The following is a 14,833-nucleotide window of genomic DNA, read 5'->3' on the forward strand; positions in this document are numbered from 1 at the left end:
CAGGTCCACCGATGGAGTTCCCCATCTGTCGAATAGGCGCCTTGTCTCCTGAGCATTGAGCTCCCACTCGTGGGATGCCGATGTCTGCCTGCTGAGCCAATCTGCTTGTATGTTGTCCTTCCCTGGCAGGTGTATGGCCAGTAGGTCTATCTTGAGAGGGATGGCCCATCTCCATATCTCCTGCGCTAGCGTTGAAAGCGGGGCCGACTGGGTGCCCCCCTGCTTGTTGATGTAGAACATCGCAGTGGTGTTGTCTGTTTGTATCAGCACCTTGTGCTTGTACAGTCTTGTTTGGAAGGCTTTCAGTGCAAGGAAGATCGTCTTCAATTCTAAGTAATTGATGTGCTTTGTGGCATCCGTCGGTGTCCACAGTCCCCTCACCTTGAGCTCCTCCATGTGAGCGCCCCATCCCTTCAGGGATGCGTCTGTGGTGATGGTCACTGTTGGCGTTGGGGGCGTTAGAGGCTTTCCCTTTGCTATGTTCTCCATGGTCCACCATGTCATCTCCTTCTGCACTGCGTGCGTTACAACCACTAGATCCTCCCAACTGCCTGTAGCTTGTGACCATTGCTCCTGTAGCCATTCTTGAATGGGTCTCATGTGGAGACGTACATTGGGTACCAGGTGGATGCATGATGCCATCATCCCCATGATCTTGCTCGCAGTCCTCACTGTCCGAGCTTGTCCCTTCCGGTAGAGGCGAGTTTCCTTCACCAGCGCCCTCGCCCTCTTCTCGCTGGGGAACACCTTGCCCTGTAAGGTGTTGATCTGTGCTCCCAGGAAGATCTTCACTTGTTCCGGCTCCATTGATGATTTCTTCCAATGGATGGAGAAACCCAGGTTTATGAGCGTGCTGGTCCCTGTATGTGCGTGCAGCTTGCATTTCTGGTATGAGTTTGCTTTCACCAGCCAGTCGTCCAGGTAAGGGTATACGTGTATTCCCTGCCTTCTTAGGTGCGCTGCGACTGCTGCGAGGCACTTTGTGAAAACTCTTGGTGCCGATTTTAGACCGAAGGCCAGTGTCGTGAACTGGTAGTGGCTTTCTCCGACGGTGAACCTGAGCATGTGCTTGTGCTTTCTGTTCATTGGGATGTGCAGGTATGCGTCTTTGAGGTCTATAGTGACCATGAAGTCCCCGATCTGCAACTGTGGGAGCACCTCTTGCAGGGAGGTCATTTTGAATTTTTGCGTTCTTATGAATTTGTTCACGAACCGTAAATCGAGAATGGGTCTCATTGTCTCGTCTACTTTTGGTACCAGGAAGTACGTTGAGTATACTCCTGTGTTTCTTTCCTTGAAGGGTACCCGTTCTATGGCCTGCTTCTGCAGGAGTTCTTTTGCTTCTTCCTGAAGGCACTGCAGTTGCTTGCTTGCTAGTGGCTTTCTTTTTGGTTTTCTGCTTGTTGGCCTCGCCTTCAACTCTATGCAGTATCCGAATTGGATAATGTTGAGGATCCATTTGTCTGATGTGATTTCTCTCCACTCTTGGAGGTGGAATCTTAATCTTCCTCCCACTGGTGTCCTGTGGTCGTAGGTGTCTAGTTTGTCTTGACCCATCTGTACGTGCTGCCCCCTGGGGTCTTTTTTGCGGGCGGGCACACGGAGTTTTTTGAAGTCACTTGGAGGTGGGCTGCTGGCCCCCTCTTCTATTTTGTCCCCGTCCATTTCTCCCTCGAAAGGACTGGCCTCTTTGTTGGTACTGCCAGGGCTGCTTCTGATGACCCTGCTGACTCTGCGAGTCTGCCTGGTGCGTTTGCTGGAAAGCCTGGTGTGATGTACCTGGCTGGTTTCCGCCTCTCCCGCCGGGCCTCCGTGACGGGGTGCCCCTCTTGTTCCCTCTGAACTGCAATGCTCCCATGGATCTTGCTGTTTCGTTATCCTTCTTCAGTTGGCTGAGCTGTTCATCCACTGTTGGTCCGAAAAGCGTGCTGCCGTTGAACGGTGTGTTCAGGATACTGTGTTGCACTTCCGGTTTGAAACCGGATATTCTGAGCCAGGCGTGCCTCCTTTCCGTGACGCCCATCATCATGAGCCTGCTGGCGGTGTCTGCCCCATCCAGGGCCGTCTTAAGGCAAGAATTTGCCGCATTCTTTCCCTCTTCAACCAGCTTTTCGGCTTTCTGCCTGGCATCCTGGGGCAAGTCCTTCACCAACTGCCCTAGCCCCTCCATGATTTGGTACATGTGCCTGTTTATCAGGGCGTTGGAATTAGCCATGCGCCAGTGGGTCGCGGCATTCCGTTCGATCCTTCTGCCCACCAGATCCATCCTTTTGCTCTCCTTATCCGGTGGTGGCCCCGAGGTAGTGGGTACGTTAGCCCTCCTCCTTGCTGTGGCCGTGATAATGGAGTCTGCGGAGACCGTGCCCTGAATGTAGGCCGGGTCCTTTGTGGCATGCTTGTACTTCTTCTCAGTTCTGGGAGTTACTGCCTTGCATGTTGCGGGCTCCCTGAAAGCTTCCTTCCCCTGAGCCAAGACGCTCTCGAGCATTGGAAGGAACTGGCTCCTCGTTTGTGTTGGGAGCAATGTTTCTAGAAGGAAGTCTGCTTTCTGCTTCTCTTCGTCGAGCTTGAGCTTGAAAGCTGCTGCGGCAGATTGTATCACCGAGTTGTAGGCCCCGATGTCGTCCGGCGGCGAGGGCCTCGAGGGGTAGGTGTCGACCACCTCCTCCGGGCTGTCGGTGTCGACATCGATGTAATCTACCTCCTGAAGGTCCGAGGGTGCCGACTCTGTGTCTGTCCTGCCCTCCTCCTCCTCCCCATAGTTATAACTATCGTAGGGGTTCTCGAACTCCTCCTGGTCGTCGATCACCTCGACGTCCTGGTCTTGTTCCTCGGTGACTTCGGCGATCTCCTCTTCCTCCTCGACCGGCTCCATCACCGGTGGCTTGGTCTTGTGAGGGATCGTGAAGGCTTTCATCTTTGCGTCGAAATCTTTCTTCCGCTGCATGATGTTCTCCATTTCTGCCTCGAGGCGCCTTCTCTTCTTTTCCATCTCGGCCGCGTGTTCCGCGTCGGATGGGTCGGCCGCTCTCTTCGGCGGAAGGCTCGTCGCCGTGCCTCTCGGAGTCGAAGTTTTCGACGTCGAACCGGATTTCGGTTCTCTGGTCGTCGTCGGTTTTGGGTCTTTCTCCCTCGGCGTCGATCAATCCTTTTCGGGGATGATTTTCGACGTTTTGTGCTGATCAGCAGCTCTCGGCGCCGGGGACTCCTTCTCGGAGGATCCGCTGGGCCTGGGAGTAGTCGCGGACGCCGCCTTTTTTGGCGTCGGCGCTTTCGGGGTCTTGCCCTCGATCTTTCTAGACTCAGAGTCTCTCGGGTTCTTGGGGGCCGAAGAGTCTCCTACCTTGTCAGAAGTCTTCGTGTAATCGGTCTCTACGACCGTGTAGCTGTCGTCTTCGGCGGCAGCGTTGTCTTCTTCCTCGGAGGACATCCCCAGCTCGTAGAGTGACGGAGTCGGGGCCTTCCCCTGCAGGGCGGCGTGCGCTACCCTCTGCCTCTCTCTCACACGAAGGGTCTTCGGGGTGAAGGCGGAACAGGCGTTGCAGTCTCCGCTTTCGTGGTCCACCGGTAGGCAAAGGTTGCATACCGGGTGCTGGTCCTTCTGCGCGTACTTGTGGTGGCAGTTACGGCAGAACTTGAACGGCGTGTTGTCCATCCTCGAGCGTCCAGGGCCTCTCTGGTCGCGTGTTCGTCGACGGTCGTCGAAGATCTCGATGGAAAACGCCTTATCCTTGCTGGTTTCTCGTCGATGAAGTCCCCTGGAGTCTTCAGATGACTTCTCCTCGTCTTTCCTGTATTTTCTTTCTTCTTTCTCCAAAAATGTCTGGAGCCCAAACGGGAACGATCCAGACCCGACCGCGGAAAAAAAGAATCTGCAGATGGCGCCCAAGAGTGGGAGCTTCCGCAGGAAGCATGCCGACGTCACCGGAAATACACCCATGGGGGTGTGACGCCGACGCCCACCTGGGCTGAGAAAAAAAAAAAAAAACAAAGAAAAGACTACGAATCCGGACCCAACCACAAGACCGCGGAATAATGCACAGCATAGTGAATCCAGAAAGATTCACGCTGCAAAACTGTGGTTTGGATCTTAAAAGCCTAGAGTTCTCCTACATGGCAACCCAGTAGGTGCATGTAGTAACATTGTTAGACGATGAGGCTAGTTGGGAGAAATGCTCCTGCGTGGTGTACCAAAATACATAATTTCTTGAGCTCCAGATGATGGGAAAAAACTTGCCAGAAGGTCTTCCATATGTTATTAGACAGGTGACCCAAGTGTGGGAAGAGAACGGTTAAAGTGGACGTACAATGCACCCTATTTTCTCCTGAAAGGCATATATGGTCTATAACCAATTTTTTGCAGAATTGCTTGAGGGATGTAGGTTGGTAAATGGAAACAGGGAGGCTATGTAACATTGCATACTGGTACCCGAACAATATGTTTATAGCATTAATTGAGGCGGAGAGCTTTGGGATTGGAACCAGACAACATATGCATTATGCTATGGGCCGCCAGGGAAATCAGGACTTCTGTTCCTGAAACTCCATAGCAGACACAGACAATGGTGGTGATGCCAGGCTTGGTGAGTGGGTGGGGGTGGATTTCTAATAAGTATATAATAGGCACTAAAACAAGACAAAGGGGGCCACATGGCAGGTGGGTTGCAACATGTGGAACGTACAACCCACAAACGTTTGGATAGAGTATGTAGCCAGGTCAAGAAGATATCCAGCAGCGTGATTCAAAGTGGTACAATTAAATTACATACATAATACTTATTTCACCCCACTGAAATTGAGTAAAATTATAGCATGATGATCTTCCAACAGTCCTAAATGTCAGGAACTTCGGAGCAGTTTCCTATATGTGACATGGAACTGCTCCCAAATGGTGTTTTTGATCAACAGTGTTGGGAAGGCTGCAACTGATTAGGTCAGATGGGGAGGGTAGGTGGGAGGACAAAGTCAAAAACAACCCCTACTATTATTGGCCCCCCGAGACGAAAATAGACAAAATGAGGCTAGATTTGTAGCACTGGAAGCAGTATTAATTAAGCGCCAAACAGGCAGTTGCTAAGTTTGGAGAAACTGGAATTGACTGCAGGGGTTAAAGATATGGTAAAACGGGCAACATGAGAGAAGGGTCTGATAAAAATTGTAAGAAATTATGAGAAACTCACTGAGGACCTGCTAGATTGGAAAATAATGCTTCAAGAGATGATCGCCCTGGCTACAGGCCTCTGTGATTATGTGGGAAGATATGAGGCCAGATGCATCAAAGGGTTTTACCCATTCTGTGTCTATGGGGAAATGTGTTCATACATAAGGCCCATGGTGTCTAGGGGTCTTGTAAGATTGGGATGGCATTATCAGCATACACTCTGAGATTCAGAGGGTATCATGCCTAAAGAAGATAAGGAATGTATAGAAAATGGCATTTATATTCTGTGCAGAGACACAGTCCCATGCATGTGCAACACGTTTCGGCCATTTACCTTACACACTCAAGTGGGATTTAAGCGAAAAGGGCTCAGTACAAATATGGGTTTGATTGTGACAGGAAAGGAATTGATGACAGAGCTACTCCGAAATATAAAAAGCATGGTGACTGTCTTTTTTATTCACTGCACACCTTATTCCATTTGGAACGTTTACAATATTTTACAGATAAAAATGAACAAAGGTATGCAGAAAAACTTTACAATGCACATACTAAACACCTTATCTGAGAAGTCATTTAGTAAAATGGCAGGTGGTTATTATTCTCTTACTAACAAATGTGATTGAAGAGATCTGCAGGTTCACAGTAAAATATTTAATAAGAAGACTGCTGGTTAAATCAGACATTTTAGGTACACTGATTTTATCTCGACGCTCTTTAGTATGAAAAACACTTCCATCATAGTTTTAAAACAAATTTAAAAAATGCAACTGTACATAGGGTTATTTCAATTAAAAAAACAAAGCAAGAGGTTCAGCAGCAACAAGTAGATTTTTGAAGTGAAATCACTCCTCTATTTCCTAACGTCTACTTTTATTTATTCAGTGTTTCTTCTAGTCTATGAAACATGCACGTGTTACTGAAATACATATAGTCTGTTACAAAAGTAATTGTAAAAAACAAAGTGGTGCTTGAATCCTTTCCTCCTGGGTAAGGTCATGATGTATTGGGCAGACAGTGCTTGGGCTGCCCTCCTACACATTTGTATTGCACTAGTATCAGAAGGAACGGGATGCAGGTGTTTAGGCTGCACCTCAGGGAGCACGCTAGGTTCATTAAAAAGGATCTAAGCTCTTGTTCCTGTTTCAGGAAAAGCTTGCATGCTTCTAAATGTCCAGAGCACCGGTGTCACCCCAGCATGTCGCCTTCACTCTGTTTGAGTACTGGTGTCACCCCGGCATGTCACCTTCACTCGGTTTGGCCAGCGTAGGGTCTGTTTGTATGTCTTGCGTATTGTAGCACCGAAAGATCAAGAACCCTTTCAATCAGTGCTTCCTCCACTATACTAATATCCTGAAGTAAACAGAAAAGAGAAGCATGGTTACAAAAACAAAGACATTGATAAATGCTCATAACTTTCTGTTCTAGATATGAAACACATGCAGGTAAATAGTACAACATGCTGAGCTGTTAGCCCTGGGGGTAAAAGGGGTGACAAAGGCAGTCTGGTTCATGGCGTTTACTGCCTCCTCACATAGTCAGTTACATAGATGAGGAACATCTGTGGTTTCAAAGCACTAGATTTCAAGGCACTAAACTACTCTCAAATAATATCTGAGAAAATATTTCAGTAATGTTTCTACTCCTTTGTACTGAAAAAGCACCTGAGGAAGGGGTGGAAGTCATGCTGGAGTCACTAAACGTTGTTTTACTTTGAATCCATTTCAAAAATAAAAATACAGATCACATTAGTGAGATCTTAATATGATTATCATATTTATTATTAACACTGTTTCTGACATCTACTGGGCTTCCACCAAATACACATTTGCAATATGTCAGCAATGTTCCTCCATTCGTTGGTGAAGAGAGCCCCATTCTGACCGAACACACGACCAACTAAAAGGGACAACATTGAGATGGGGGAAGTATTCGCCCACCCCATTTACACTCTTGCATCTCTTTAAATCTTGTTTTCTCACCCTACTGACAACACACCTCCAACAAATCTAATATGACTGTCTAAAAATGATTGATTGATTCACAAATTGAACTTTGTAGAACCACAGTATTACTACAAAACTTCACTACAAGTTGTTATTAACAAACTGAACATTTGTAGCAACTTCCACTTTTGAGTAAGTTTACTACTTTTTGGTATTCACAAATTACACGTTCGTAGTAACTTACACATTTGTAGTAAGTGCCTACCTCCATTATTTCCTCTGGTAGGTTGTTGCCGTATCACTGGTTGGCCAAGTGTAGTGCTGGGCTTACTACAAAAGTGTAGGTTACTACTAAAAAGGTTAGTTACTGCAATTTGTGAATACCGCAAAAGTCAACTTAATTCAAAGTTAGCTTTGTGAATCAGGCCTTTTGTTTTTGGAAAGACATAACGCAGAGTACTGAAGTGGGTTGCAGAGTGGCAGATTGTGCCCATATAAGTGCTAACCAACAGAAGCAAGTTACTGGTGCTTTCGGATCTTATGCCCTTGCCCAGAAGGAGCTCTCAAGCGTCTTCCTATCAAAAGGGAGCAACAGATCAGATCTTAATTTATTGATATGATCTCTATTCAGCTAGTTCAAGAATATACTGCTTGCTCAGCTAGTTCTTGAACCCTGAATCCTCTTTTGAGCTCAACTTGCTAAAGCTGAGCTTCTTGGGGATTTGATAAGCCAGCACAACTTAGCAATCAGCAGTGGCTCGTAGGTATGGACTGAGGGCTGCATCCCCCACCTTTTCCACGACAAGGAGAATGTTTGTCAGCCTAAACAAAGGTCAGCCTGAAAGACACTCTTCTTCTTCAGTTCAGGCCGCCAGGAGTTAGACATGTGATAAATGGGATGACTACTGGCTTCTTGAGCTGAACTTTGCTAGGCTGAGGATACCACAGTCCTGTGGCCAGGACCTCCTCAGCCTGGCAAAAGTGTCTCGAAGCCCTCCATCTCAAGACAAGGGGGAGCATCACTGATTGCCCGGTATCTGGGCGCTTCAGTTTTAAGTCTTGAAGTGCTGAGGGCCAAGTGTCAGTTGGTGAAACCTCATCATAGAGTGGGGTCAGCAGTCTCACTAACACCATTCCAATCTGTGACGAGTGAGGGACTGCTGCCTCACCTCATTGGCTGACCAAAAGTCAGCTAATGAGAAAGGCAACAGTCTCAACTCTCCTGGGACCTCTGATGCTTCCCTACCAAGTTGCAGTGAAGGTAAGTTATGTTTTTGATGTTTGGTGCATGCGTCTATGTAGATATATTTGTGAGTGATTGTTGTGAATGGGTGTGTGTGTTTGCGTGTGTGAATGCATGGAATTAAGTGTGTATCTGTACGTGGGTGGCCCCCTGCCTTCCTCCCTGTTAAAATTAACCGCCACCACTGCTACCAATACACCAATAAGCCAGTGACACAAAATCATAGGTAAACCTTATTAAACATATAAAATTGTCTCACGGATGATGAAAAACAGAAAATACGTTGCTTCCTAAAACCAGTCGACTATCAGCTGCATAAGATAATTGCAGTTCTGTTCTCTCACATTTTCTGCATAACCATTCAGTCATGGCTTCCCCTATAAGGTATAGATTGGTTTTATTGTAATCTTTTTAAACTATGTTCACAAGTACAAAGAACTCCAGCAATGCACCTCCCCTACAGCAAAAGAAGGGAGCAACTGCTTTCTGCTGTTTCTGCATTTGTAACAAAGATTAACTGATGGAAGCCAATCTGCTCCTGTATTAGAATATGGTAGACAACATTGCAAAAATGTATGCCCAGGGAAAACCTAGTAAACGGACAGCCAGGTAACTCATAGAAGTAAAGTAATAATCTACTAAGGAGTTAGCCACCACCGTTGAACACAACTACATCCTTATTGTAGACATTGCTCCCCCATCCTGCACCATTCCTCTCCTATGTAACACTACTTGCAATTTCGAAAATTCATCTTGCTTAGTACCGGTCACATCTCCATTCTTTACTCTTAACCTTTTAAACAACACCTTTGACAAAGACAGAAAACTTAACTTCCTTGTAAAACTGAACCTGTAGATTAGGTGTCTGTCTACAGAATCAATTCTGCCACCATAAGCGGATCTCCCCATATATTGTACTCGGTTTTTTACGTAAATGGCTAAAAAAAATATGTCAAGTGCTCTAAGAAATAGCATTTAAAGGGTTGTACGAATGCAATTGAATTCACTAATGCTCAATATTATTACCATTTAATATCCAATTCTCCTATGTCCTCTCGAAAAACTCTTCAAAATAATTATCAGTTTTGACCCCTTCATCTTCTAGGATAAGGAATTTCATCTTACTTGAAAAGCCATCAACTCTTTCAGCCATGAATTTCTCCTTATTATTGTCTTTGTCTTTTGATACTCAACCTCTAATTTCTTCCAGATGTCATTATCATTCTGTGTCACACACATCAACAGCTCTGAACTTATCAATCAGACACCCTAGATATTCATCTTTTCCCACCCAAGAAGAAATATACTCATACCTGGTCTTCAAGTCATAAAACACGTCACTCTCACACTTCACTGCTACTGATTGTTTGTTCACTGTACTCTTCCATTTGGCACCTCCAAACAGTTTCCCCTTTAAGCCCTTCCACCAATATCTGGACACTGGACACCTACTTGAAACTGCTGTCAACATTTCTTAGTCTAGGGGATTCTCCATCTATACTCTTGTTCTTTTTCAGGCAAACGTGGAAGTGTATCGGAGATGCCCATTTTTTTACACCTGAATTCAAGTGTTGCAACCCCTTATCTACCAATGTGCATAGTTGTGTCAATTGCTGAGTAACCATCGAGAAATCCCTTCTTCCATGGATGAATCCATTCATTAAATGTAATTCGTTAAATGTAACATGCCAACACTATCAACCCATGATGACTCTGCCATTTTAAAATCCCTCTATATCAGACTCACCTAGGCCATCACAGAACTCTTGATTACAACCAAAGCCCTTACTAAGATATAAAAAATGTACATTGATATTATTGGCCAGGATACTTCTACTGACCCCCACAAAACTGAATTTCTGTCTTGCAGCTGTCTCTGAAATCACATTTTTCCTCCACAGTCAACCCCCAAGACTGCACTGGAACACTTCAGCTCTCTGGCCACCTTATCCTGTGACATCTGCTGTATTTTCTAACTTCAGAAGAAACACTGCTTACCCTGAACCCCTCAACGGGGAACAGCCTTTACAACGCCGGTATTACCACGCGCTACCATTACAACGCTGCTATTACAACGCAAGCTGTTACAGCGACTTGCGCTGGAGGGAGCTGTTGGATAGGGAATAGTTTAATTTTCTATTCCAACACCTTCCCTATTGTAACGTGGGCTGGAGTTGGAATAGAAAATTAAACTATTCCACTATCCAGTGCTTACAGCGCAAGTCGTTGTAACGACTTGCGTTGTAAAAACAGCCTTGTAATGGCACGAGTGGTAAAAGCCCGCGTTGTAATGCCATACAACCCCCCCTCAACATATACACAGATCATACACCATTAAAAAATAACAATACTCCTGTCCACCCTTTTAGGGGGGATCTATCCTCCCTTCTCTCTTAGGACAAAACATTTGTGTCAGCAATCTTACTACAGGATCCCAAGAGCAATATAATCATGTCACTTGATGTTTCTGCAACTTTTGCAGCAGTCGACCACCAGTCTTCGTCCAAATGCCACTCTTGGTAGACATTTTCAGCTTCACTTACTGGTACATATAGCTAAAACACTAAGCTCCATAGCGGCACCTCCTTATGTCATCAACAACTTTATGTTTAGAGTCGTTTTAGTTTTAGCACCACATATATACTAATGATAACCATCTCTCCCTTTGTAGGAGACTGAATCCCAGCCAGAGCCATGGCACTGTGATCTAAGGAAAGTTCACCTGGTGCTGAACATTTAAAAAAAACTAAACAGACACAGAACTACAAAACAGTTGTGGCCATATTTGACCTTTCATTCCTGAAATGAATGTATAGGTTAATACAGCCATACACAAATGGTCAGGATGCACACTCACTATGTAATCCTCATAATAAAGTGAATGTCTGTCGTGCAGGTGCTTGGCCAAGGTGCTCATGTAGCTTGGATCTCCACCCGGTATTAATTGGCAAATTGGACAGACCTGAAAACAATGTTAAGATTAAAGTAGGTACAGCGTTCTCAATGAAGATATGGGACAATCCTGTACACTTTTCTATATAATTTAACTATATACACAGAAGTTACACTAATGAAACGGGTCAGTGGGGCAACAAGAATCAATTTGGGGTGCTTACAGTGCACCTCAGCAATGCTGTTTTATTTATTTGCGACCCTTCAAAAACTCCTGTCAAACTAAATATTTCTATGAAACAGAGTTCAGCACAAAATATTTTCCAAGCGTGTAAAGATCCAGTCATTTTGCAGCACACAGGGGATCTCCCAGGACAGCTACAAATTTCAGACACAGATGGTCCAACTATTGTATAGACAACTGCCCTAGTGCTCCATTTGCTAGGCGTCTACCAATGATACTGGAGGGGTGTGCAAAGTGTTCTAGACTTACATGTGGTGCAGATTTATAAGATGAACTATTATGAAAGATTCTGAGTTTCAGATTTTGGAATAGGGGAAAATGTTATATTACTGAATGTTTTTCCCATTCTGAGGTGTGTAAATTTGGAAGATGTCTTGGTTGTACACACAAGAAATCTGTACAGCTGTGGTCCGTGCGGCTAACAGCGGTGGGGCCGCGTGGGGGTGGGTTTTCGAGGGACGATGCGGAGGGAAAATTAAATAAAAAATGAATTTCCCCTTGGCATCGTCCCTCGAAATCCCCCCCAACGCAGCCCCACCGCTGTTACCTGCATGGACTGCGGCTGAATCTGTGCTATTATCATATCAGCTATATACCACTTATAATCCCAGTTCAGGAGCAAACTAATGTTTGCAGCCTAATCAGGATTTGTGGGGGAGTGAAGTGAAGGAATTTCCACTGCTACCGTGTTCAAGCACCCTGGCAGGGAGGTGATTCTATGCTACAGCTTACATGTACTAATGGCAATTTTATAATTTATGGACACAGCATTCTAGATGATGCATCTTACGAACAAATAAAGGTACAATTCTACAGCGTATAGGCAGCTGTGGCCTCCAGTGTTTTCTCCTTTATATAGACCCTTCCTCCACTCAGGTTTCCCTGATCTGCCTATCCTGTATTTTCTTTCTCTTCTCAATTTTTCTCTCTCCCTTTCTCCGATTCCTCTCCATTTGTTCTTCCTTCCTCTACCTTTTCACATCCTCTCTCTTTGCCTGTCCTACTTCCGCTTCATACCACTACACCTTCAGTATTTGCACAGACTGTGACTCCTCAAACGACTCACCACACCTGGCTGTGCGTGTTTTAGTATGTCACCCTCAGATTTTTCACGATCACTCTCTGTCTATGCACGAATAAAATGCCTTTCTGGACCAGTCCCATTAACTTCTTGCATGGGTATGCTGGCCCATTAATTTCTGGAATCAACATGTTCAAACTAATTTATTTACATCATGAGTTATTTTTTTACTCTCATTTTTGGACCAGCTGTTTCACATTAGTATGTTGTGTGTATTCATTCTTACACTACTTAATTGACTCTTTTACCTGTTGCAAAAGTAATCTCTAATTTTAATTTATTTACACAGAAATTGACCCCCCCCCCCTTCCTCCCCCCTCCCCCAGCATTACTGCGATTCTCAGCCCCAGGGTTATGTTGAGCTCTGAGTACTGAAAATCACTCGAGTTTATCTCACTTTCCATTCTCCACTGCCCAGCTCCTCAAGCTCAGCTAACTCCCCGATGCAAAGCCGCGGCAGGTATTAAAGTCAGCAACAGCGAGCTGTGGAAATGTTTCCCTTTCCTACTTGTGCTCCAAATCATGAACTTCTCTCCAAACACGAAGTGCCCCAAAAGTGCTTGACATAGCCATACATGTTCTACCAATGCACCACACTTTACAACATCAAGCAGCTCTGCACTTACTACTAAGGCCTAACACCCGGTGCATTTACCGCTGAGACCCAACACCCTCTGAACAGGTCTTTTGACCCCAAAATGTAGAACCAGGCTTTATTTAGAACTTTAACTTTTAGGTTCCAGCAAAACTGATCTCTTTTTCAAGCAGAAAGAAAAAACATCCATGTAATCGTAAAAATACACTTCACCTACAGCCCTGAAGCCAGGCAAAACTACATTAGTGAGCTGTTCTACTACTACACCACACTGGTACAGGAAGGGAAAGGCCCACTCCACCAAGCATACCCTGGAGGCCTAATTCTCTCAGAGGGAAAGAAAGGTGGGAATGTATCAGCGTCAAAGCCCTCATGTGCCAGGGTATTCCAGTCACACCATCTTCACTGTCACTATATTAAGTACAGCCTAAAAGAAAACTGCCAGCCGACCACTGTCTCTGAATCCTTTCTAGCAGTTGTTTCTGGGACCAGTCATTCTGCATTCTCCAGACATGCTTAGAATATGTTTTCTACCTGACACATCCACCACCAGCAACGGGTACTGTCGCTTCCGTGTTGTAGCAGCATGACCATGCCACAGGGGTCTTATTTAGACCTTCAGAAGTATCACACAGGCCCCTTTTTAGAACTTTTTACATTTCAGAACTTTTTCAATCTATATGGGTCTATCAAACAATTCCAAATATGGTTAAGGGCACGAGGGGGCGGAAAAGTGAGTCATGTTGAGGCAAGAGGCTGAATCGAGTGAATGTACAGCCCCGACGTTCTTCATAAAAGACCCTTTATCAGAACAGACTGCATATGGAAATTTAAAAAACTACGATTCCGTCATAGTAATGAATGTATCATTTGTCTGCAATGGCAGTGAATCTCTTGTCAAATGCTAAATATGTTAGCAGATCTTATTTTTTGTATAAGGAGTATGACAAAGCCATTGATGGAAGTATTATCTGCTGCACGGATGCAAAAAACACAACAAACCACATTTCATAGCTGCTCCTCCTCTTTACATAAGAGGGAGACTGGGCAGAGACTATTTGCATGAGATGCATCATAGCTGCTTCCTTCAATGCTTCAGTAGGTTGGTATGGCTAGACTGAGTGATGCATGTGACTAATTGTAATACAAGAAGCCCTGAGCGCCGCCTCTGGGGCTCTCCATCAGTGACAGAAAAGGCAGAGTGCAATGCAGAGAGTCTATATTATGTTACGTTAATCTGTGTTATGTTATAAGAGATTTACATAGCCCAGTATTGCTGCTAGCATGGCTTCCAGGGCTGTCAGATTCTGGGTACATAAGCTGCCCCTATTTTCAAACCTACATCCTGTTTCACACTAATAGGGAGTCTCTACAAATGGGAAATCATCCTGAGGTCGAGCAATATATATCCCTGGGTACAGTTCCCTGGTTCGGCCATTTCAAAGTCATAGCAACTAAAACAAAAGTGTCTGTCTCTATCGGATAATATAAAAAGTAGAGATGTGTCTAGGAGACCCTCAAAAAAATATTTCCATTTATGCCAGCTCACAAGCACACACCGCGATGTCATGCTGTTGGGTATGTTAGTCTCAAATATATATTATTGGTGTGTCCTCAATGAAACCGGCCGTAGATCATCAAGGACTCTATGGCCTTTCGCGGGGGCTCCTT

General features: G+C 45.2%; 1 protein-coding gene across 2 annotated transcripts in view; it reads right to left on the reverse strand.

Moving 5' to 3' along the window:
- Positions 1 to 5,800: 5,800 nt before the first annotated feature.
- RNF125 (ring finger protein 125) overlaps positions 5,801 to 14,833 on the reverse strand; it is a 45,080-nt gene continuing 36,047 nt past the window's right edge. The window contains exons 5-6 of one of the 2 annotated variants that reach the window (XM_078687362.1): positions 11,208 to 11,312; positions 5,801 to 6,514 (exon numbers count right to left, since the gene is read on the reverse strand). In XM_078687362.1, the coding sequence (XP_078543488.1) occupies positions 6,410 to 6,514; positions 11,208 to 11,312 (210 nt within the window). In that variant the 3' untranslated portion in view covers positions 5,801 to 6,409. The remainder of the gene's footprint in view (positions 6,515 to 11,207; positions 11,313 to 14,833) is intronic. The other variant, XM_078687363.1, reaches the window with a different exon arrangement.

Source organism: Lissotriton helveticus, chromosome 4_1, assembly GCF_964261635.1.
Source record: "Lissotriton helveticus chromosome 4_1, aLisHel1.1, whole genome shotgun sequence".
NCBI lineage: Eukaryota > Metazoa > Chordata > Amphibia > Caudata > Salamandridae > Lissotriton > Lissotriton helveticus.